General features: G+C 33.8%; 1 protein-coding gene across 2 annotated transcripts in view; it reads left to right on the top strand.

The window, feature by feature from the left end:
• Positions 1-885: 885 nt before the first annotated feature.
• LOC125679487 (sodium- and chloride-dependent glycine transporter 2-like) overlaps positions 886-23,410 on the top strand; it is a 39,913-nt gene continuing 17,388 nt past the window's right edge. For both annotated transcript variants that reach the window (XR_008799995.1, XM_048918750.2), the window contains exons 1-10: positions 886-1,076; positions 11,570-11,678; positions 12,021-12,152; positions 12,324-12,533; positions 19,877-19,934; positions 20,043-20,175; positions 20,694-20,828; positions 21,065-21,168; positions 21,460-21,584; positions 21,836-21,948. Coding sequence is in view for 1 of the 2 variants with exons in the window: in XM_048918750.2 (XP_048774707.1) it covers positions 1,065-1,076; positions 11,570-11,678; positions 12,021-12,152; positions 12,324-12,533; positions 19,877-19,934; positions 20,043-20,175; positions 20,694-20,828; positions 21,065-21,168; positions 21,460-21,584; positions 21,836-21,948 (1,131 nt within the window). In the remaining variant the exon portion in view is untranslated. The remainder of the gene's footprint in view (positions 1,077-11,569; positions 11,679-12,020; positions 12,153-12,323; positions 12,534-19,876; positions 19,935-20,042; positions 20,176-20,693; positions 20,829-21,064; positions 21,169-21,459; positions 21,585-21,835; positions 21,949-23,410) is intronic.

The following is a 23,410-nucleotide window of genomic DNA, read 5'->3' as shown; positions in this document are numbered from 1 at the left end:
TGTACAGATGTTGGCCTATATTACAGGAAGTTCTATACATCCCGGTGAGGGCGCTGCTAAACTAGGAACATATTTTCCCGCCACAGAGTTGGCGGTCTCTCTGCTTTACGTCTATGATAAATATTTTTCGTAAAAACACGCAAAAGCATATAAAGGTGACTTATTTTAGGGTGTCACCTGTACGTTTACAAAATAGAATGATCATGTGACAGCCACGTTACTTTGAAGTTCAACTAATCGTCTTTCACTTGGTATTTGGGTTTTGACTGATCACTTTTAAAAGTAATTTTATGAGGTATTTTAACTGTGTATATCTAATCTTGGTAAAATTGGATAATTCAAGTGTATATGCCAATTACTTATGATTTACTTACGATTTTCCTTGACATTTCCATTTTTAAACTTCTGTGTTTACAAACACTGATCGCATAAGTCGATGACGTCATACATGTATCTTGCATTTAGGTCTCTCGACTATACAATACAGAATAAAATGAAGCTTTTTCGCTGTAATATCTAATGAGAAACAAAATTATCAAATCTAATATATTTATAATATCAACTGCTAAACAGAGCACGAAAAACAACAATCCTCTTCAACATACATTAAAACATCAAAATAGACCTTGACCATTCATATTAGCCATGCAATAAAACCTCAAAACCCGCACCAACATCTACCTCTACATCTACCATTATGATATCTTACATATCTTGAAAATCTGAAACAATATTAGATATCATAGAAACTTCTCTTGAAACTGCTCAAAACCATTGAATCCACCACTACTTCAAAACAGCTTAATATTCTTAACCATCCGTTATACAGATAAATATGCATTGGTGACATTTAAAGATAACGTTCCCTCCCACCCGAACACCGAGAAGGCAGCGCTATCTCTGAAAAGGCACGACAGCTGCCCGGTGTGTTTGGACGCTCTACATTCCGGAGTTACTGCATTGATATCAATACTATTATACGAAAGCTGTTTAAATATCAATAACTTCTGGAGGAGTGCAGACACGGTTATTATCTCCCCTTCTTTGGTGTTTGTGAATTTACAATGGGTGAGAAGGTAAGGTCTTAACTACATCTTTTATTTTTGTAGCTGTTCATATCTTTTCATCAGAAAATATGAAGAGTTTAATATTTTCAAGCAAAAATTTGAATTCTATTTACATGTAAGAAGATGTGAGAATATCGGCAAAGGTATGGGAATTATTTGAAAAAAGATTTCCATTGATAAAATATTTTGAACAGTTTTATCTGACGAGTCAACAGGGTCAGATAATACAAAATCTGAATGAAGTGTTTACTTTCAATATAGCGTGTGAAATTAGTCATTGTTTGAATATTAATTGGCGGAAAAATATCCACATACGAAAGAGAAAGATTTTGTTGCAAAACAGTCGTACATTTTATTGTTTCTGTGTGTAAAGAAATGAAGTGGGAGTTAGGTGCGGTGGTTATTTTTGTTGTTGTTGTTTATTTTTTTTACTAAAACAATGCTTGAAAAAAAAATTATGATAAAATCATGATATCAATAAATTAAATAAAAAGCCACAATCATATACACAAGTTATTTTTCATAAATAGCTCTATGTTACCTACGATGTATATATCATGTGGATACTCGGTCAATCTTGTACAAGTATATGTGGACGATTCGATTGACTTACCCCAGGTAAAGACCACTTTACACACATGTAAATCTTTAAGAGGCCTTTCGAGCATTCGAAATTTTCCCGATCTCTAAAATACTAGAAAAGTCACATTTTAAGGGAGATTGTTGTGCGCTTAAAAATTGAGGATATTGTCACATTTCATGGCAATCCGTCGAGGACGATGTGCAATCTGTCAAAATCGCCGAGCGATTCAGGCGCTCAATGTCTGCACACGGAAAGATCCTTATGCAATTGCTATTAAGTGAGATCACTCAAAGATCTATGGAGGTTGTTGGGAGGCCTGGTGTGACCAAGAGAGATTATTATGGCGTTCAAAAAGCGTGCATCTGGGAGATCGTTTGGAAATATAAATGATTGCTGGGCGATCTTTCTGCGTTTTTTGGGCGATCCTTGGGCGTTGTTTGAGAGTCTGCCTACCGTTGCTATCGTTTGGGAGATTGTACATGTCTTACTTACTTAATCTTCTTCGTGCTGGTCAGCATATAAGGCCGTCACCAGAGACTTCCATGCTGGCCTGCCTTGTGTCCATCTCTGGACCTGACCCCATGTCCAGTTGTTCTCTCTCATTTCTTTCTCCACCGGTCTCCCCCAGGTCTCTTTTGGTCTTCCTCTTACCGGGTGGTGTCCATCTCAATGCAACCCTGCTTTTACATATTTGCCCTATCCACAGCCATTTTCTCTTTCTTATTTCTTGTCTTGAGCAGAGTCAAAACTTTCAGAAGACCATGGAGACTGTGGAGATCCATAAGAGATCACGGCAATGACTGGGCGATCCTTGAAAGTCGTCAAGAGAGCTGATCAATTTTATATAGTTCAGTAATTTCTCAATGGTTGCAACCTCTCACGTGTAAATGAAGTTTTTTAGAGAACCCCGACTAGATATTTAGGGGCCCCGTGCTCAATTCTAGGTTCGTTCCATTGCAGTTTCTTCCTTTCCATTACAATTGGTCTCGTGACCTGCACCTGAAACTCACCAGTGTAAGTGCATAGCAGGGAAGGACTAGATGGCAGAGGCAGACCGGTTTGATCGCCAGTTATTTGTACCAGATATAGCTTAATTGGTAGAACACCCGACAACAGAAGGGGGTGGAAAGGGGTCCATTTCTCCATCCTCTCCCTTTTTTATTCCCCGTCTTCTCTTTTTCCTCTCTCATCTTCCCTCCCTTCTCATTTTCCCCTCCTCTTCCTCCACTCATCTCCCCTCCTTTCCGCTTTACCCTGTCCGGCCACAGAAATTGAGGGATAATTCCAGGTTCGAATCCTGGTCTGGGTCCAGTTTCACAAAAGTTAGTTAAGTTTAACTGACAGTTAACTTTAAGTTAACACAATATATATATGTTCAAGTTAATGGAAAGTTAACTGTCAGTTAAAGTTAACTAACCTTCGTGCAACTGGGTCCAGGTACGTTGCATTTTCTCTCTTCTCATGTATTTGTCTACTGTAGCATGTAAATGTCATCTTATACTAAGAGCTTTATTTCAGAAACACTTGCCCATCATGTAAATGCCATCTTATACTTTTAAAAGCTTTATTTCAGAATTTATAAATCTAAGTTCTGTGACATTTTGACAGATAGTATATGGAACAGGTAACAGCTGAAATGGAAAACCACCTTTAGTTGCCCCATAATTCATCCGTTATCTTCTACAATTCAAATCGTTCATGACAAACATTTTCCAGAATAGAAATTTTATGATTGAAAATGCTTGACGTACTACAATTTTCCGTAGAAGTTAATCCTGTTATCTAATGTAAACGATTTTGGCACACGAATTTTTTCCCCTAGCGTTGATGATTAAATATATATATATATGTATATATATATATATATATATTAGCCCTAGATACATTGGAAACGGTCTTGCATTGTAGATAGCGTTGTATTTCATAGTGACGTCATGAACGTGTGATATTCTAAGAGTGTGTATGCTGCAAATATTGCAGTAAACAAAATTAAAGATTTTTATGAAAAACTTACTCTAATGTGGAGAGATATTGATATACGTTTTCACCTTGTACAATGTCATTTAATCATTGTAAAACTGCATACTTTCCAAGTTGTTTGAAATTCATAGTCATCTCTATTTACATATTTAAAACTGTTTATCTACACCTCCATGGTAGCAGTTGCATCTTTGAGATCATATAAACATATTTACTTTGTTTGTTATTACCGTATTTGCTTCCTTCTATGAAATTTATATCTACTGCAAGTACTTTAAAATATATCTACAAATTCATACTTCCCACAAATATCAAATAATAGTTTGCAGACTGTTTTTTACAAAGTTTAAAACAAATTTAGAGGATTTTAGCCGAAATTTATTTCCTTTTATCATTTGTAGTATTTTTTATTTTTAGAGAATAAAAATACTTGGAAAACTATCATGAGGTTATTTTGATGCAAAGCGTAGAAACAGAAGCAATTTGAATATGGCATAATTTTAAAAGAACGATAACTCGTCCTGAATCTGGAAGTCTGTGCATAGTAAGACATAGGGCAAAAACCTGCTCATCTTAAAAAAGATAGATAGATAAATAAAAGTTATGGCCATTTCAGTATCCAAAAAATGAAAGAAAAGGAATGCACGTGCATACATGTGTAGATAAATATGACTCAGCACTGTTGTTAATGTCATTCAATAGGCATTTGTATCATATAATTACCATTGAATTTCATAATGTTAGCATCATATGCAAGAAAGTTGTGTTGATTTTAAAATCATCGTCCCACTTGTGCACGTGCTGCCCATTAATTTTGACCATAGCAAGTTGTAAGGAATACCAAGATACATCCAAAACATTAACTTCAGATTTGAATGATATACTTTAAAAAAAATAAAATTGAACCTTCAAAAGACGATGCGCGTGCGCGTTGGCATTTTTATCTTTATAGTGATGCCCTGAATATCGTTTCATTTTTTTTCTGCATCAGAATGAAACACTCATTAAGGGTCTCACTATTTGCATACGATATAATATCTTTAACAATTTAATTGAAAACAGAAGTTTGACTGATTCCGAAGTTAGAGTACAAAAGATCCCAGTCACGTGCATGCATGTTTAGACAAAATGACATTCGTTCTGAACATCTACAAATCATCTACTATAATCCTAAAAAGGCACTTGTGTAGTTTTTGAGAACACTCCCAGTCAAGAAAAAGTACCGGAGAAATGAAAAAAATGATAAGGAGAAGAAAACCGTCATGTGCCCAATCTTTGTTTAGGGAACATAAATACCCCCCCCCCCCCACCACCCGGTGAAGGTGACGTTAGGAACTGTAGTGCCCAATCTTTGTTAGGGGAACATAAATAACTTTTCCCCCGGTGAAGGTGACGTTAGGAACTGCATTGCCCAATCTTTGTTAGGGGAACATAAATAACTTTTCCCCCGGTGAAGGTGACGTTAGGAACTGCATTGCCCAATCTTTGTTAGGGGAACATAAATAACTTTTCCCCCGGTGAAGGTGACGTTAGGAACTGCATTGCCCAATCTTTGTTAGGGGAACATAAATAACCTTCCCCCCGGTGAAGGTGACGTTAGGAACTGTAGCTGCTTTGGTGGCATGATAAGCGTTAGAGAAACGTTATTTATTTCTTAATGGTATCATTGCCTCGAAATGTCAAGTGAAAAATATTTTGACATTTTTATGTATTTACACAGGTAATGCTAACTTAAAGCTACGCGTGATCACACATCTCATGTTCTCCGTAAGTCTTTTTTCACATATGTAATTAAAGTATACCAACAGTGATTGTCCTGCCGTGAGCAGTTGTCATTTTATTATTTTTTATTTTTGTGCACATACTGGTACATCATATATATACATTAATATTATATCCAGAGAAAAAAAAGAAACAAAGCATAAGCTGAAGATATGTGGTATTTGAGAGAGAGAGAGAGAGAGAGAGAGAGAGAGAGAGAGAGAGAGAGAGAGAGAGAGAGTGTGTGTGTGTGTGTGTGTGTGTGTGTATTAAGAAAGCTTAAAGTTCCATCGATTCCATTGGGCATCAAACTTGTCCTTTTTACCATTTTTATACGAAATTAATTTTCCTAGCAGAATTTGAGCATTTTCTGGAAGATAAGACTGATTTACAGATAGCTATTACAAAAAAATCTTTTATTTTTCGTTTTACTGAAAATAATAGTATGATACAAAACACTATTGTCTTATGGCTTAGATAATATGTGTATACAGCAAGATGCACTGAGAAGTCCTTGAGTGTGCGTGCTGCAATATCACAAATGAATTTTTTTTTTTATGAAACTCAAAAATTTATTTCGTATAAAAATGGTAAAAAGGAAAAGTTTGATGTCCATTGGAATCGATGAAACTTTAAGCTTCTGTTCTCTCTCTCTCTCTCTCTCTCTCTCTCTCTCTCTCTCTCTCTCTCTCTGACGTATCCGTTATGCCTGATTACTAACACTTCATTAGAATTATCAAAATAGCATAAAATGAGTATTCATCTTGTTTTTTCGGCTTCAGTCACAAAGCGTCAGATCTAGCAATATCACATATTTAAAAGACACGGGGACAGTTTTATATCACTCTATCAGCAGGTCTCAATAGATCTGTTGATGGTCGCCCAGATTATCCACATATTCTCTGTTTGCAAGATCATTTTCAGAAATGATACCTACATACACAGTGATAACTCATGAAAGTCTTTTTTATAATGCCCGAAAATGTCCAAATTAAAACTAGTAAATTCGTATCTTAAAACCATTTAAAAAGACAAAGCAGACACTCTTAAAACACGGATGAAGATATTTTGAATGGGTAGGAAAAAAATATTAGAATTAGCTTTGAATATTACTCAGATTCAGATTCTTTATTTCCTTAAGCTATACAGCTCATCGGTTATAAACACAAAATATTTCATCCATCAAGATAGATACTGATAATCTTGATTAAAGGATAAAAAACAAAACAAAACGAAAACAAACAAAAAACCACAACCCCCCCCCCCCAAAAAAAAAACCCCCAACAACAACAAAAACAAAAACCAAAAAAAAAAAAACAACCAAAAAAAACCCAACCAAATACCAAAAAAAAACCAACCCACGAAGAGTACCTAAGTCCTCATGTGAAACATAGGTACAAAGTATGTTGTCAAACTTTTCTCTCGCCCCTCACTTCGCTCGGCATCTCACGGTACTCGAGAAAAGTTTACCAATATATACGTATCATATATCATAAACGAAACGGTATACTTTTGAAGAACTTGATAATGCAAAATGATTTACCAAGAGATATTTAAAAGTGATAAATCTTAGATTAAGGAAGTTTGCGCCTCGGTTTCTGAGTACAACTGTGAAGGATACTATAAATGTCTTATGTACTGGTTCAATACTTATTTCATTGATCCAAGCATATTATACATTTATTACTAAACCTATCCAGTTGAAAATTTGTATATCAATTCAAATTTGGAAAGGGTTTGTAAAGGATTAGATTTTGTTTTGATTGTTTGATCAAACAGCTCTAAATCTTCACAAATTTACTGTATTTTCTTTTTAATCCAATATATCGATAATATTTACACCCTTAAACGTGTAGTTCAGTTTTGTATGGATAATGCAAGTAGCAGCGACTTGGAACGAATGCAAATGTTGTAAATGCAGTGCTCCGGATGATTCCAGGGGAAAGGGTTTTAGTATCAGGTTGGGACAAACTAGTCGGTGATTAATGTGTTAACAATTTTAAGGTCGGGTCTGGTTGCCATGGTAACGAGCACTCAAAAATAATAAACTAAGTTGTTATTCACAATCAGATACATAAGTCTACTCATAAATCGGTGTCTTGTATTTGAAAGACATCTTCAGATTCTTTGGTTTTTACAAAGAATGACTCTAAATATTTTTGACTTCGTGATAAGTACCAATCCATTTATTTTTTTTTCAAATTTGGCATGTGTAACAAGAAGGGAGAAAATGCAACGGATTAGACCGAGATTCGAACCCGGTCCCTTTGAATCTCTAGTCAGGTGCTCTACCAACTGAGCTACATATGTAACTGGCGATCGAATCCGGCTGACCACTACACTCCTCCTTCCTTAAATGTCTTCACACCTGGAGACATCAACCCAGGATCTTTATCCCCTGCAGGCATTTTCACATGTCAGTTTCAGGGCTGGTCTACGGCACCAAATGTAACAGGAAGGGAAAAAATACAACAGACCAGACCGGGATTCGAACCCAGGCCCCCTGAATCTCTAGTCAGGTGCTCTGCCAACTGAACTATCTGACCACCGGCAATCGAACCCGGCTGACCACTACATTCCTCCCTCCTTAAATGTCTTCACACCTGAAGACATCGACCCAGGATCTTTATCCCCTGGGAGGCGTTTTCACCTGTTAGTTCCAGGGGCTGGTCACGGCACCAAATGTAACATGAAGAAAGAAAATCCAACGGTCCAGACCGGGATTCGAACCCGGGCACCCTGAATCTCTAATCAGGTGCTCTACCAACTGAGCTAACTGGCCACCGGCGATCAAAACCGGCTGACCGCTACACATGAATCATCTTTGGGACAAGGGTGACTTAACTTTTAAGGCAGGGTAAAAACTGCCAAACATTGACCAATATTCAAAACTCTTCTTCTTTACAACTGCACAGCTGTAAGAAAAAGGTGTAGAGCATGAAGGCTTCTACCAAAATTGTAAATTTCATGATCCCCGTGGTAGAGGTTCTGATTTGATATACATGCTGAATAGTGTATATGTGTTAAACATTTAGATATTGTCTTCTTTCATGCTGTTGATATCAAACTCTAATAGAATTTTAGAAGGATCAGGAGTCCTTTACTACTTCATGATCCCAGGGGTAGGGGTTTTGGTTACAGGGTGGGGCAAACATAATTGCATGTACATTGACTATTGTCTTTATCATATCAAAGACTTCTTTACTTTTGCTGATACGGTATGAGAACTAAATGCATATTTAGGAAAAGCAGCAAAGGATGCACTAGAATTGTGAATTTCAAAACCCAAGGGTTTAGACTCTAGGACGGGTCCAAATTAGTCACATCGTGTTAATGATACATATATTATGTAAAGACTTTCATCAGTATTGACACTTTCGGGGGGCATTTCAGTTTTAAAAACACATTTTGATTTATACTGTAGTTTAGATATGCAGAACAGAATTTTTCTAGATATCATAGCCCTTGGAGCTAGTGATACTTTTAACTAATACCCATATAAGGCCTGTGGACCTCTTGTTTGTAAAAAAAAATTCTTTTTTTTAAAGTTTTAATCAAGGGGCTCGTCAACTTAGAAACTGCAAAATCAAATGAATGGATTTGTTCCGATACATCCACAAAACGTTTAGGGTTTTTTGTGGGTTTTTTTTAAAAATTTGGTTTTGAGTTGTTTTGAGTCGAATACCCTCGACCACATATCTAATTTCATGTTCTTCATTTCTACACAATATTTTTCTCTCTGGACGCCAAATAATAGAAATCAAGTTTTAAGAGCAGAATAACCCAATTATACCTTTTCTCTGGTGGGTAAATTTTTTTTTCTTATCAGACAGTCTTAGATAGTAATAAACACCCTCATTGAACGTTTTGAAGGCAATGTTCGAGATCAATCAATTTTATGTTATCATTTACTTGTCGACTGGCGATCGCGTGTTACCTGCAGAAGTAAAATCGAAAAGAGTGGCTCAGGGATTTTAGTACTGAAAATCTTGATTAGTTATATCAAGTAACATTACCATAGCAAACTGTTTTATGTGAATTACAATCTTTTAAAACCCATTTTAGCCATGTTGATTACATATAGTTTGAATCTGATATTGCCATGGTCTCGGACATAAGCTGTGGAAATTTTGATATCCGCAATTTTGTTAAACCGGCGAATAGTGAATTACAATCGGTGCTGTGCAGGTGAACGTTCATCATTGAAAACTTTCACTCTTAAGCTGGACTCCTAGTAACTATCTTTATGAGTTAGAGATAAGACAAATTAGTCTACATTCCGCACACAGTTACCTTATAAAAGAAAGAACTGGGTTAAAATGCCGGCATTTGGAGTACATGTATTACCTGAAGTTACCTCAAGTATAAGTATAATTCAAACAGACCCACTTCATAACCCAAGTAGTTAGACAAAGTCCCACCCAGTGCAGTAATTGGACACGTGTGATATATACATGTATACACGACGTATTCTTCCACCTCAAGTTGTATTCTTTCTATAAAAACAAACAAACAAAAAACACCAAAAAACAACACCCCCCCCCCCAAAAAAACCCCCCAAAAACCCAACAAGAAAAAATCCCCAACAACAACAAAAATACATTATGGTCCAGTTGCACAAAAGTTAGTTAAGTTTAACTGACAGTTAACTTTAAGTTAACACAATATATGTGTTCAAGTTAATGGAAAGTTAACTGTCAGTTAAAGTTAACTAACCTTCGTGCAACCTTTAGCTTTAGCTTTGCGACCTACACAAAAAATACCTTTCTTGCCTACATACTTACACATAAGTCAAATTTATCATTAATAGGTGGTACAGAAAAAAGAACAAAATCATTATCAATAGGTGGTACAGAAAAAACAACAAACTTATAATTGATAGCTCGTTAAATCAAAGAACTGTTTTTCTGTTACATATGTATGTAACATGTACATGGATTAAGGATCAGCCTGAGATTGGAACCATTGTAATATAAAGTACAGAATGTGATTAAATAGGACATTTAGGTACAAACAAAGGAAGAGGAGGGGGACATTTTAATTAATCTGTATGGGAGATGTGTAAAGAAGTAAAACAACAGGTACATCTCATTACACAGTCACACCGGTATGTAGAAAAGCCCAGTTCTAGAAGTATGTATTTGACAAAGTACAATATACATGTATAATTGCTAAGGAATTTCAATGATAAAAGCATGGCTTTCTACCGATTTTGCTGCAGAATAGTTGTTTACTAAAGAAAAATGTTTAAGTTGAGTATTCGAATGGGTCCGGATCGCTTTGGCCTGCCTACGCGTAATTATCGCTTCCAGGAGTCAACAAACTCAAAGGCACATTGCTTCACACCAATGGTCGATATTGTGAAGTAATGCATGTCATAACCAAGACAAATGAACTTTGACTTATTAATACAGTCTGTCATATTCCTGTCCGACTTATTTCTATCAGAAAGTGAATGGTCTAATCAGTCTTACTTATTCCTTTTGTAGGTGAGCTGAGTGTTCTAACTTAGTGTGACGTATTACTGTGGTAGAGAGCTGAGTGGTCTAACTTAGTATGACGTATTACTGTCGTAGAGAGCCGAGTGGTCTAACTTAGTGTGACGTATTATTGTTGTAGAGAGTTGAGTGGTCTAACTTAGTGTGACGTATTACTGTCGTAGAGAGCCGAGTGGTATAACTTAGTGTGACGTATTACTGTGGTAGAGAGCTGAGTGGTCTAACTTAATATGCCGTATTGCTGTGGTCGAGGGCTGAGTGGTCTAATCTAGCGTGATATACATGTACTTTGCTTTTAGAGAGGCAAATGGTCTAACTCGTTCTGTTGTAGAGAGCCAAGTGGTTTTGCCAAGTCTAGTTTTCTATTTCAGATCGAAGAGTTGTCTAATTTGGTCTGTCTTATTTCTCCTGCAGAGAAGCGAATGGTCTAACCAGTCTGATTCATTTTTGTTGTTGAGATACGAGTAATCTAGCCTAGTTTGACTTACATGTATTTTTGTTATAGAGAGCGAGTGTGCTAATCCAGTCTAACTTATTTCTGATGTAGAAATCTAAATAATCTAACCTAAGCTGGTCTATTTTTTGAAGAGAGGAGAATGGTCAAATCTATTATGTCTTATTTCTGTTGTTGAGAGCCAGGTGACTAATCCATTCTGACGTATTATTATTTCGTTTTGTAGAGAGCTGAGTGGTCTAGCCCTGTTGAATTTATCCTGACATGTGTAGGCTTTGCTGTGGGGTTGGGTAATGTCTGGAGATTTCCCTACCTAGCGTTTAAAAACGGAGGAGGTAATGCAGACTTTAATCAAAATGACGTACAATATGTTTCATGATTGTTCTGATATGCAGGAACATGAATCTTACCAACAGCAATGAGTTAGGATCTTAACAAATGATCAAATACAGCACATTTACCTCACCGGCTAATATATTCTCTATCGTATAATATGTATCAAAAACATGAATATTGAATTTCCAACATGACACGGAATATATTAATTCTTGAATCACTCTGTGAATGTACCAACAAGTGTCACAAGTTAACATTAAGACAAAGGTAAGAAGTAGCACAGCATTTCAATGAGATATCTTTTTGGTGCTCTATCCTACATGTGTATTGAATCATTTCAGGGGCGTTTATCATCCCGTACTTCACCTGTCTACTCTTCATTGGCATACCTTTGTTTTACCTGGAAATTGCTTTTGGACAGTTCGCCAGCCTCGGACCTGTCAAAATATGGAAGATAAATCTACTGATGAAAGGCAATCTTCATAGACAATTCTTATCTTATTTTCCTGATCAATTAAAAGTCACTGCAAAGAGAATTGAAATATATACAATTACAAAAGACACTCAATTGCATAAAAAATATATATTCAATTGCAGATGAGATAAAATAAGCATTTCTCACCGATTTTATTTGCTTTTTCCAGGGTTGGGATTTTCCATGATTATCGTCTCTTGGGGAATAGCTCTGTATTACGTCGTCATTATATCTTGGTGCTTATACTACTTTTTTGCATCGATGACGTCATACTTGCCATGGCAAGACTGTGACAACAACTGGAATACGTGTTTGTGTCAAGATGGGACCCGAAACTTTTCGCAGTCAGATCCTTGGCTTGGCACAAGAAATGAATGTTGTAAGAACGTCTATAAAAAAACCGCTAAAAGAGTAACATAAAATACTAAAATATAAAATTCTCCAAATGATTAAAAAAACCCGATAACATTGTCCAGATCATACAAAACCAGTAACATATTGCAGATGCTACTGAACATTAACATTTAGCAGAACATTCTAAATAACATTTAACTACTGAACATTAACATTTAACAGAACATTCTAAATAACATTTAACTACTGAACATTAACATTTAACAGAACATTCTAAATAACATTTAACTACTGAACATTAACATTTAACATAACATTCTAAATAACATTTAACTACTGAACATTAACATTTAACAGATCATTCTAAATAACATTTTACTACTGAACATTAACATTTAACAGATCATGTAAATAACATTTAACAGAACATGTAAATAACATTTAACAGAACATGTAAATAACATTTTACTACTGAACACTAACATTTAACAGAACATGTAAATAACATTTAACAGAACATGTAAATAACATTTTACTACTGAACACTAACATTTAACAGAACATGTAAATAACATTTAACAGAACATTCTAAATAACATTTAACAGAACATGTAAATAACATTTAACAGAACATGTAAATAACATTTAACAGAACATTCTAAATAACATTTAACAGAACATGTAAATAACATTTAACAGATCATGTAAATAACATTGAACAGAACATGTAAATAACATTTAACAGAACATGTAAATAACATTTTACTACTGAACATTAACATTTAACAGATCATGTAAATAACATTTAACAGAACATGTAAATAACATTTAACAGAACATTCTAAATAACATTTAACAGAACATGCTAAATAACATTTTACTACTGAACATTAACATTTAACAGAACATGCTAAATAACATTATACTACTGAACATTAACATTTAAAAGAACATGTTAAATAACATTTTACTATTGAACATTAACATTTAACAGAACATGCTGAATAACATTTTACTACTGAACAATAACATTTAACAGAACATGCTAAATAACATTTTACTACTGAACAATAACATTTAACAGAACATGCTGAATAACATTTTACTACTGAACATTAACATTTAACAGAACATGCTGAATAACATTTTACTACTGAACATTAACATTTAACAGAACATGCTGAATAACATTTTACTACTGAACATTAACATTTAACAGAACATTCTAAATAACATTTAACTACTGAACAATAACATTTAACAGAACATGCTAAATAACATTTAACAGACCATGCTAAATAAATTTAACAGATCATGCTAAATAATATTTAGCAAAACATGTTAAATAACATTTTACTACTGAACACTACCATTCAACAAATCATGCTAAATAACATTGAACAGAACATGCTAAATAACATTTAAGAGATCATGCCAAATAACATTTAACAGATCGTGTTAAATAACATTTTACTACTGAACACTAACATTTAACAGATGATGCTAAATAACATTTAACAGAACATTCTAAATAACATTTAACAGACCATGCTAAATAACATTTTACTATTGAACATTAACATTTAACAGAACATGCTGAATAACATTTTACTACTGAACATTAACATTTAACAGAACATTCTAAATAACATTTAACTACTGAACAATAACATTTAACAGAACATGCTAAATAACATTTAACAGATCATGCTAAATAATATTTAACAAAACATGTTAAATAACATTTTACTACTGAACACTACCATTCAACAAATCATGCTAAATAACATTGAACAGAACATGCTAAATAACATTTAAGAGATCATGCCAAATAACATTTAACAGATCGTGTTAAATAACATTTTACTACTGAACACTAACATTTAACAGATGATGCTAAATAACATTTAACAGAACATTCTAAATAACATTTAACAGATCATGTAAATAACATTTAACAGAACATGCTGAATAACATTTTACTACTGAACACTAACATTTAACAGATCATGCTAAATAGCATTTAACAGATCATGCTAAATAATGTTTTTCATGTAATATCAATATTGCTCAGATAATACTAAAATAAAACCACAATAATATAGTGCAGATGATACCAAACGAAAACATTGTACAGAGGATACTAAAACAATAACAGCGTCTAGATGATGCTAAAATCTGTCCGGAATGTTAAACAATGATATTGTTCATGTGGTAGTAAATCAAAGAATGTTATTGTCCTGATGATTCTAAAAATAAGATTTACAGAAAAAATAACGATATAAAGAGGATGCTAGAATAAAATGTCTAAAATATTAATGTTGAGATAATACTATGACGATGTCATTTTCCAGATGATACTAACCAATAACATTGACCAGATTATCTTACAAATATACTAAGACTATAAAATTTGCGACATAATGATTAAACATCAAATTTATCCATATGCTGCTTAAACAATAACATAGTACAAATGATCCTAAAACAATGATATTGTTCAAATGGTACTAAACAATGACATTGCCCAGATGATACTAAAACAATGACATGGTCCAGTTTATGCTAAAAGAATAACATTGGCTAGATAAATAAAACGAAATAACAAGAAATGTTTTAGAAACATATATACTCCCGGTGTGGCAATATTGAAATGGATCCACCTTATATTTAGAATGTTTGTAGTGATAATGAAAAATATTGATTATCTACTAGTCAGGAGCAAACAGAAGTATAAGTTGAATTCTCAAGATACTAAACAGACATTTCCAAATAAACAGTCATTTGAGTCATGACTTTATCTTATATCCATAGTAGTTTGACCATTGACCTTTTGACCTCAAAATCAATAGAGGTTATCTACTCCATAGGATGTACAAGATTACTAAGATTGATGTCTGTCAACCAAAGGGTTTTCCAGATATTGAGCGGAAAATATTTTATGTCCAGAGTAGTTAGACCCTTGAGCTTGTGACCTCAAAATCTACAGGTCATCTACTACTTAGAAAGAACCAATGTACCAAGTTTTATGTCTGCCAAGAAAAGGGTTCTCAAGATATTCAGCACACCATATCTTATTATGTTCTTTTGAACCTTGACCTCAAAATCAACAGGGGATATCTACCTCTTAGAGGGAGCCAGTGAACCAAGTTTTATGTCTGTCAAGCAAATAGTTCTCAAAATATTGAGCTGAAAATATCTTAATCTCTAGTTTGACCCTTGACTTTTGACATTGTGAAGATAGGGGTCATCTACTCCTTAGGTAGAATCAGTGTACCAGTTTAATGTCTTTCAAACAAAGCTGAGCGGACAAAATATTGAGCTGAAAATCTTTTTATAGTCAGATTGACCATTGATATTTGACATTGTGACCTGAAAATTAATACGAGTCATCTACTTTCTTAGGGCAACCACTGTACCAAGTTTTGCAACTTTCAAGAAAAGTGTACTTTAGATATTGTGCGGACAAGATTTGGACTACAGACCGTCCGACTGATGCAAAACAATATGCCCCTCTTTATAAAAGGGGACACGAAACATTGTCCATGTGATGCTAAAACGATGATTCTTTATAAATTGTATTATCGATATGACGCTAGAAGAATAAAATTGTCCAGATAATGCTAGCACAAGATTGTCCATATCATGCTGAAACAACTATTTAACAAATGACACCGAAACGAGAACATTTTTTCAGATGATGTTAAAACCATAACACTGATAAGTAGATACTGAATAAAACAGTAAGATGATCTAGATTATACTAAAACATTAATATCATGCAGGTGATTCCAAACAAATAAAATGGACAGAATGTTATAACAATAACATAGTTCAGATGATGCTAGGTAAGCCGATAACATTGTCCAGATGATGATAACCAATAGCGTGGAGTATATGATAGTAAAACAAACAGATCTTGCATATGATAGTAAAACAAACATATCTTGTATATGACAGTAAAACAAACAGATCTTGCATATGGTACAAAACAAAAAATATCAACCAAATGATGTGAAAAATAACATTGTCCAAATAATACTAAACATTGATATTGTACAAATAGTACTAACACGTTGATATTGTACAGATAATACTAAAACATTGATATTGTCCAGATATTACTAAAACATTGATATTGTCCAGATATTACTAAAACATTGATATTGTCCAGATATTACTAAAACATTGATATTGTCCAGATAATACTAAAACATTGATATTTGTCCAGATATTACTAAAACATTGATATTGTCCAGGTAATACTAAAACATTGATATTGTCCAAATATTACTAAAACATTGATATTGTCCAGGTAATACTAAAACATTGATATTGTCCAGGTAATACTAAAACATTGATATTGTCCAGGTAATACTAAAACATTGATATTGTCCAGGTAATACTAAAACATCCATGTTGTACAGATAATGCTAAAACATTGATACTAAACTTTGATATTATACAAATGAAAATTATCCTTATGATGCTACTCCATTGAAATTGTACAGATGATACTAAAGCAAAAGCATTGTTTAGATGACGATAAAACAATATTATCATACCTCAGTATGAGAATTCTATGCAACGCGTAATCTGATTGGTCTAGACGGTCACGTGCCAGGGTTGATAAAACTTCATATCTCCCTCTCAAATATCATATCTTCCTATCTTATTATATACTTTCAATTCATCTCTTCTTTCTTCTTTAAAAGTTTGCGGGCATATATCACACGATATATGCCCGGAAACATTCCGGCCCGCAAACATTACGTCACAATCAAATTATTACGCCGTTAATTTTCAAATTTTTCGTGTTTTTCATCTTTCACTCAGTTAAACCAATAAAGAAATTGTTTAAAATAAAGTTATTGCTAGTTTCTAAATGAAATTGAAAGTATATAATAAAAAGGTTATAGACTTTGTATGGGGAAATATGACGACCTCGTTTTTTGTCGCGGACGGAGCTCGCAAGCGCCAAAAAACTCGGTCGTCATATTTTCCCATACAAAGTCTATAACCTATAAATATTTACCCCTTAGGCAGCCTCGTACAATTTCCAAAAATTTAACGTCAAGGTAGACGAAGTGTATTGTGACGTCACAATAAGTCATTCTACTTTCATAGTTTGTAAGGCAAAAAATATGCGGGTCTCTAATACACAGTTGAATCGCATGGTTTTGGTTGATACAAAAACAAGCAAGTAAATTAACATTTAAGGAGAATGGAAATACAAAAACTGGTTATCATATCACTGTATTTCGTTGTTTGTATCCTCTACCATAATACGTTGACGGCGCGGTGTTACCGTTAGGACGATCTCAGCTACATACAATGTATAGATGAGCGGACTCCAATTTCACATGCACTTTTGTAGTCTTGTTTTGTTTCGGTATAATAAACAATTTATTGCATGAATGTATATTTTACAAACGATATTAAAAATAACAAATTACTGGCAATACCAAAACATTACCATTGTGCAGATAATGCTTAAACAGTAGTATTGTGGATATGATACTGTATACAGCAATAAAATTGTTCACTTGATACAGAAAAAAACCCATTGAAACAGGTGATACAAAAACAGTAAATTTTACACATGATGCTAAAATATGATTTTACAGATAATACTAAAATATTAACAATGTACAGATGGTGCTAAAACAAAAGCGCCATGGAGATGATACAGCATCAAGCAACGACATTGACCAGATGATACTAGAATGATAAAATCTGATGATACAGAAACAATAACCTTGTCCATATACGAAAACAATAAATCTTACAGATTACTCTAAAACAATAGATGACCAGATGACAGTAAAACAATCCCATTCTATAGATGATACACAATCAATATCTCTGTCCAGATTATACACAATCAATATCTCTGTCCAGACGATCACAACCAATATCTCTGTCCAGATGATACACAACCAATATCTCTGTCCAGATGATACACAATCAATATCTCTGTCCAGATGATACACAACCAATATCTCTGTCCAGATTATACACAATCAATATCTCTGTCCAGATGATACACAACCAATATCTCTGTCCAGATGATACACAATCAATATCTCTGTCCAGATGATACACAACCAATATCTCTGTCCAGATGATACACAATCAATATCTCTGTCCAGATTATACACAACCAATATCTCTGTCCAATCAATATCTCTGTCCAGATGATACACAATCAATATCTCTGTCCAGATGATACACAATCAATATCTCTGTCCAGATGATACACAACCAACATCTCTGTCCAGATGATACACAACCAATATCTCTGTCCAGATTATACACAACCAATATCTCTGTCCAGATGATACACAACCAATATCTCTGTCCAGATGATACACAATCAATATCTCTGTCCAGATGATACACAATCAATATCTCTGTCCAGATGATACACAATCAATATCTCTGTCCAGATTATGCCAAAACAAAACATTTTCCATACGATACTGAAGCAATAACATTTTACAATTGATACTACATTAAACAATAACATTGTCCACATGAAATTTAAAATATGATAACATTGCCAGATGATAAGAGAATAATATAACTATCTAGATCACACAATGTATTAAACATTATTACAGTTCTGATACAAATGTAATACTAAATCAATATCATTATCCAGATACTAAACAATAACATCATCCAAAAAAATAAACAATAACATTATTCAGATACTAAACAATAACATCCAAAAAAAACCACAATAACATCATCCAAATACTAAACAATAACATTATAAAAAAAAATAAACAATAACATTATAAAAAAATAAACAATAACATTATCCAGATACTAAACAATAACATTATTCAGATACTAGATAATAACATTATCCAGATATTAAACAATAACATCCAGATACTAAATAATAACATTATCCAGTTAATAAACAATAACATTATCCAGATACTAAACAATAACATTATCCAGATACTAAACAATAACATTATCCAGATACTAAGCAATAAAATAATCCAGATGATAGTAAACAATAACATTATCCAGATACTAAACAATAACATTATCCAGATACTAAACAATAACATTATCCAGATACTAAACAATAATATTATCCAGTTACTAAACAATAACATTATCCAGATACTAAACAATAAAATAATCCAGATGATAGTAAACAATAACATTATCCAGATACTAAACAATAACATTATCCAGATACTAAACAATAACATTATCCAGTTACTAAACAATCACGTTGTACCTAAGTCATTGACATTGTTCAGATGATACTAAAAGAATAACATTGATCAGATAATCAAGATAATAACATTGTATGAAATAAGACACCGTTGACTATCATTCCAGTGACTTTTGATTATCCAGTGAACACAACTGGCGTTGCTGTCAGTGAAGAATACTTCAGGTATATCAGAAACTAAAGAATTCATGTCATCTCATTTCCCACACCTGTATCTGATACAACATCATAATACTGATTCACATTAGCATATTTATGTTCTCCCTTTCCCAGACTTCATGTACTGGAAATCACGGACGGATTTGAGAGTTCGGGGGGAGTAAAGTGGGACGTCACTCTATGCAACCTCATGGCCTGGGCCATTATATTCATCGTGCTGTCCAAAGGAATTAAAACACTAGGAAAGGTACTCACTAGACGTACAACACTAGGGATAATGTGATGTGCAAATCATACCTTTGCAAGCTGCAATGCAATTTTACTTTATTTTAGTTTTCCAAAAGAAGTCCATACTACGATCTAAATGCGTGTAATTTCTGCTAACCAATCCAGAAATCATACACCAACATGTGATGATTAACAAAACCATCGAAAGTTAGAAATACAATTAAAAATGACATTATAACTGAAACATTATTATAGTAGAAACATTATCAAGAAGACAAAATAACAGAGTGAAATTCGTCTTTGTTTCATTACTAGATATATTGCTTGTGTACTAAATCTATTGTAGGTGTGTCAGATCTATTATTTGTTTACTAGATCTATTGTTTATGTACTAGATCTTTTATTTGTAAACTAGATATATCAATACACTTTGTGCTTTATTAAGCTAATCAACATACAGATCAGCATTTTCCTGACCAACACCAATATTTCCTTTACTAGGTAGTGTACTTTATAGCTATATATTTCCTTTACCAGGTGGTGTACTTTACAGCTATATTTCCGTACGTTCTTCTGACTGCCCTCCTCATCCGTGGACTGACACTGGATGGCTACAAACAAGGAATTGAATACTATATCACTCCCGATCTGGACAAACTTACTGACGCTAGTGTAAGAATACTGTTCCATGAAATCGCATTTACATATAGAATACATGTATATTTACAATGCTTCTTTGTTTTAAAAAACTTCTACTTCCAAAAAGGAGGAATTCTTAAAACTAATAAAGTAAATGATATGAAAGTAAACACCTTAAAGGTTATTTCCTTCAAAAACTATCAATCGATACTTCAAATAATGCAAACCTCATGTATACAATGTCATCAACTTTACAATTGCTTATGTAGGTATGGTCAGATGCGGCGGTCCAAATTTTCTACTCACTCAGTGCCTGTCAGGGAGGCCTTATAGCAATGTCTAGCTTCAACAAGTTCAATAATAATGTTCTCAGGTATGCCTTATACGTTACCATAAATACGAAGCAATGAATTTTTCGAAAGAAAAACCGCCTTTCAGGGAGGGTTTGATGGATCAATCTAATCCCCTGCCATGTTATGCTGAGATGTCATTGTACAGTTTGTCTACAATTTGTAGAGAAATGAACAAGATTGACTGATTGATTGATTGATTGTGTGTTGTTTAACATCTCGAGAATTTTTCTCTCATATAGAGACAAGACGTATCAGTTGTATTAATGAATTTCATTAAATAGTTCCACTCCCGTTAATCTTCTTTATTTCAGGGATACATTTCTGGTTCCAATAATCAACTGCCTAACCAGTCTGTACGCAGGCTTCGTCATTTTCTCCGTTTTGGGATTTATGGCAGATGCCAAAAACGTATCAGTCGCGGATGTGGCTAAAGCAGGTGAGATATTTTCCAAGATAAGACCCTTACCATTGCAATATTACCAGTAAGCAATTTGAGTTTCAGCGATGGAGAAATTTTTATAACAATACTTGTAATAATTTTTCCATGTTTGTGAAAACAATTTGAACGAAAGGAAATCGCATCATGTATGACAGTTAAGTCTTCGTTTAAAAGAAAACCCATTCCGTTTGCATCCTCTGAAAAATTCTTGTATTCGGTCTTATTCCGTTATTCGTTTACCATTCTAGGTCCTGGTCTTGTTTTCGTCGTGTATCCAGAGGGTCTTGCTCAAATGCCAGTAGCACCATTATGGTCCATCTTGTTTTTCTTCATGATGGCCACGCTAGGATTCAGTTCAGCGGTAAATATCATTTTTATTATCATCATTACTTAAAGACAGGCAGGGCATTTTAAAATTTCAAAATCTAAAATTTCAAAATCGTAGTAAAGGGGCACTCAATACAAGTATGTCCAAGTCACGTGGGTGTTTTGTAGGGAGTTATGTCCATGGAAAATTTACCTTCCCTGAAAATCGGTAAAACGTTAATATTACATCATTGTCCCGTTTAAAGTTAATTTCCATTTAAGAAATGAAACTTGATTCTTTATTTGATGCATGTATCAAACGAAAACTTGGACGGACATTTTTCGTTTGATACATGCATCAAACAAAGAATTATAAGTTTTATTTCTTATCATTTAATTATATTTTTAAAATAGAAAAACAAATAGTTTCTCTCATTAAAAAGCTTGAATTAACGTTTTTGAAATGGCGCGTAGGAATACCTATACGTAACAATGAAAACAACTACAAAACTGGCTATGCGTTCGGGTGAGGTAGAGTTACTGCGAATAATTAAATGGATTATACGCCAAATTAAAGGTGCAATGGTTAAAAGCTGAAATAGATATTAAGGAAGAGAACGAGTGGTGACTGGATGTATGCTGCATTGCATTCGAGACGTTGAACACTGGGTGTGTCGTAGGAACGGTGGAATGCGACTCAGCTCCATTTCAAAATCAAGTAAAAAGCTCAACACCTCTTCAACTAAATTGCCCTCGTTGACTGAGCCCCATATAACGCAGTTAAATTTCATTAATATCTACCAGATCAAAAGTCGCTGCTTGCTCCGTCATGTTATCGAACTCGTAAAGCAGACGATACATACCGTAATCTGTCTACTTCTACCAGTTATTGCCCTACATCATCAAGTTGACTAATCTGCGACGTCATCACTAGGTCTATGTGTGTTGTTTCTTTAAATTAATTTGTATTTCATTCACATCTTTGGTTGTGTTTATTTTTGGTAGCATCAAACGAATACATTTAGTTTACAATGCATGTGTGGAAATTCCCGTTCTATAAATAGCGCTAAAATTAGAACGGCCGTTAATGGGGAAGACGCATTCCAGAGAAAAGTAGTCCCGCGTACTTAGTGCAGATGAACTCCGGACGATTTTTATTTTTTTTTTGGGACACAGAAATCAAACTAATTTTTCATCCAATCAGCATCGTTGTTAAGTCATCACTTTAAAAGTTATGAAATGAAATGAAATTCACACATATTGCTACCCTTTCAATATCTTAATAGTACTTTTTTTATTTTAGTGTTTTGGTAAGATTGTGGTCATTAATACATAAAAGCTCACTGCGCAAAACCCCGTTTTTACTAAACTGCTACAGACACGTTTAAGTCTGATTTTGTGAAAAAAGGGTATCAATGATTTTTTTAAAAAGTTATTACTTGAATAGTTTTATGCACTTGATGAAGTACTCAATATGACCTCAATGTTAACTAAGGCGACATTGCACAACTTTAGAA

This window comes from Ostrea edulis, chromosome 2 (assembly GCF_947568905.1).
Source record: "Ostrea edulis chromosome 2, xbOstEdul1.1, whole genome shotgun sequence".
Lineage (NCBI taxonomy): Eukaryota > Metazoa > Mollusca > Bivalvia > Ostreida > Ostreidae > Ostrea > Ostrea edulis.
This window is presented reverse-complemented; position numbering and strand designations above follow the sequence as displayed.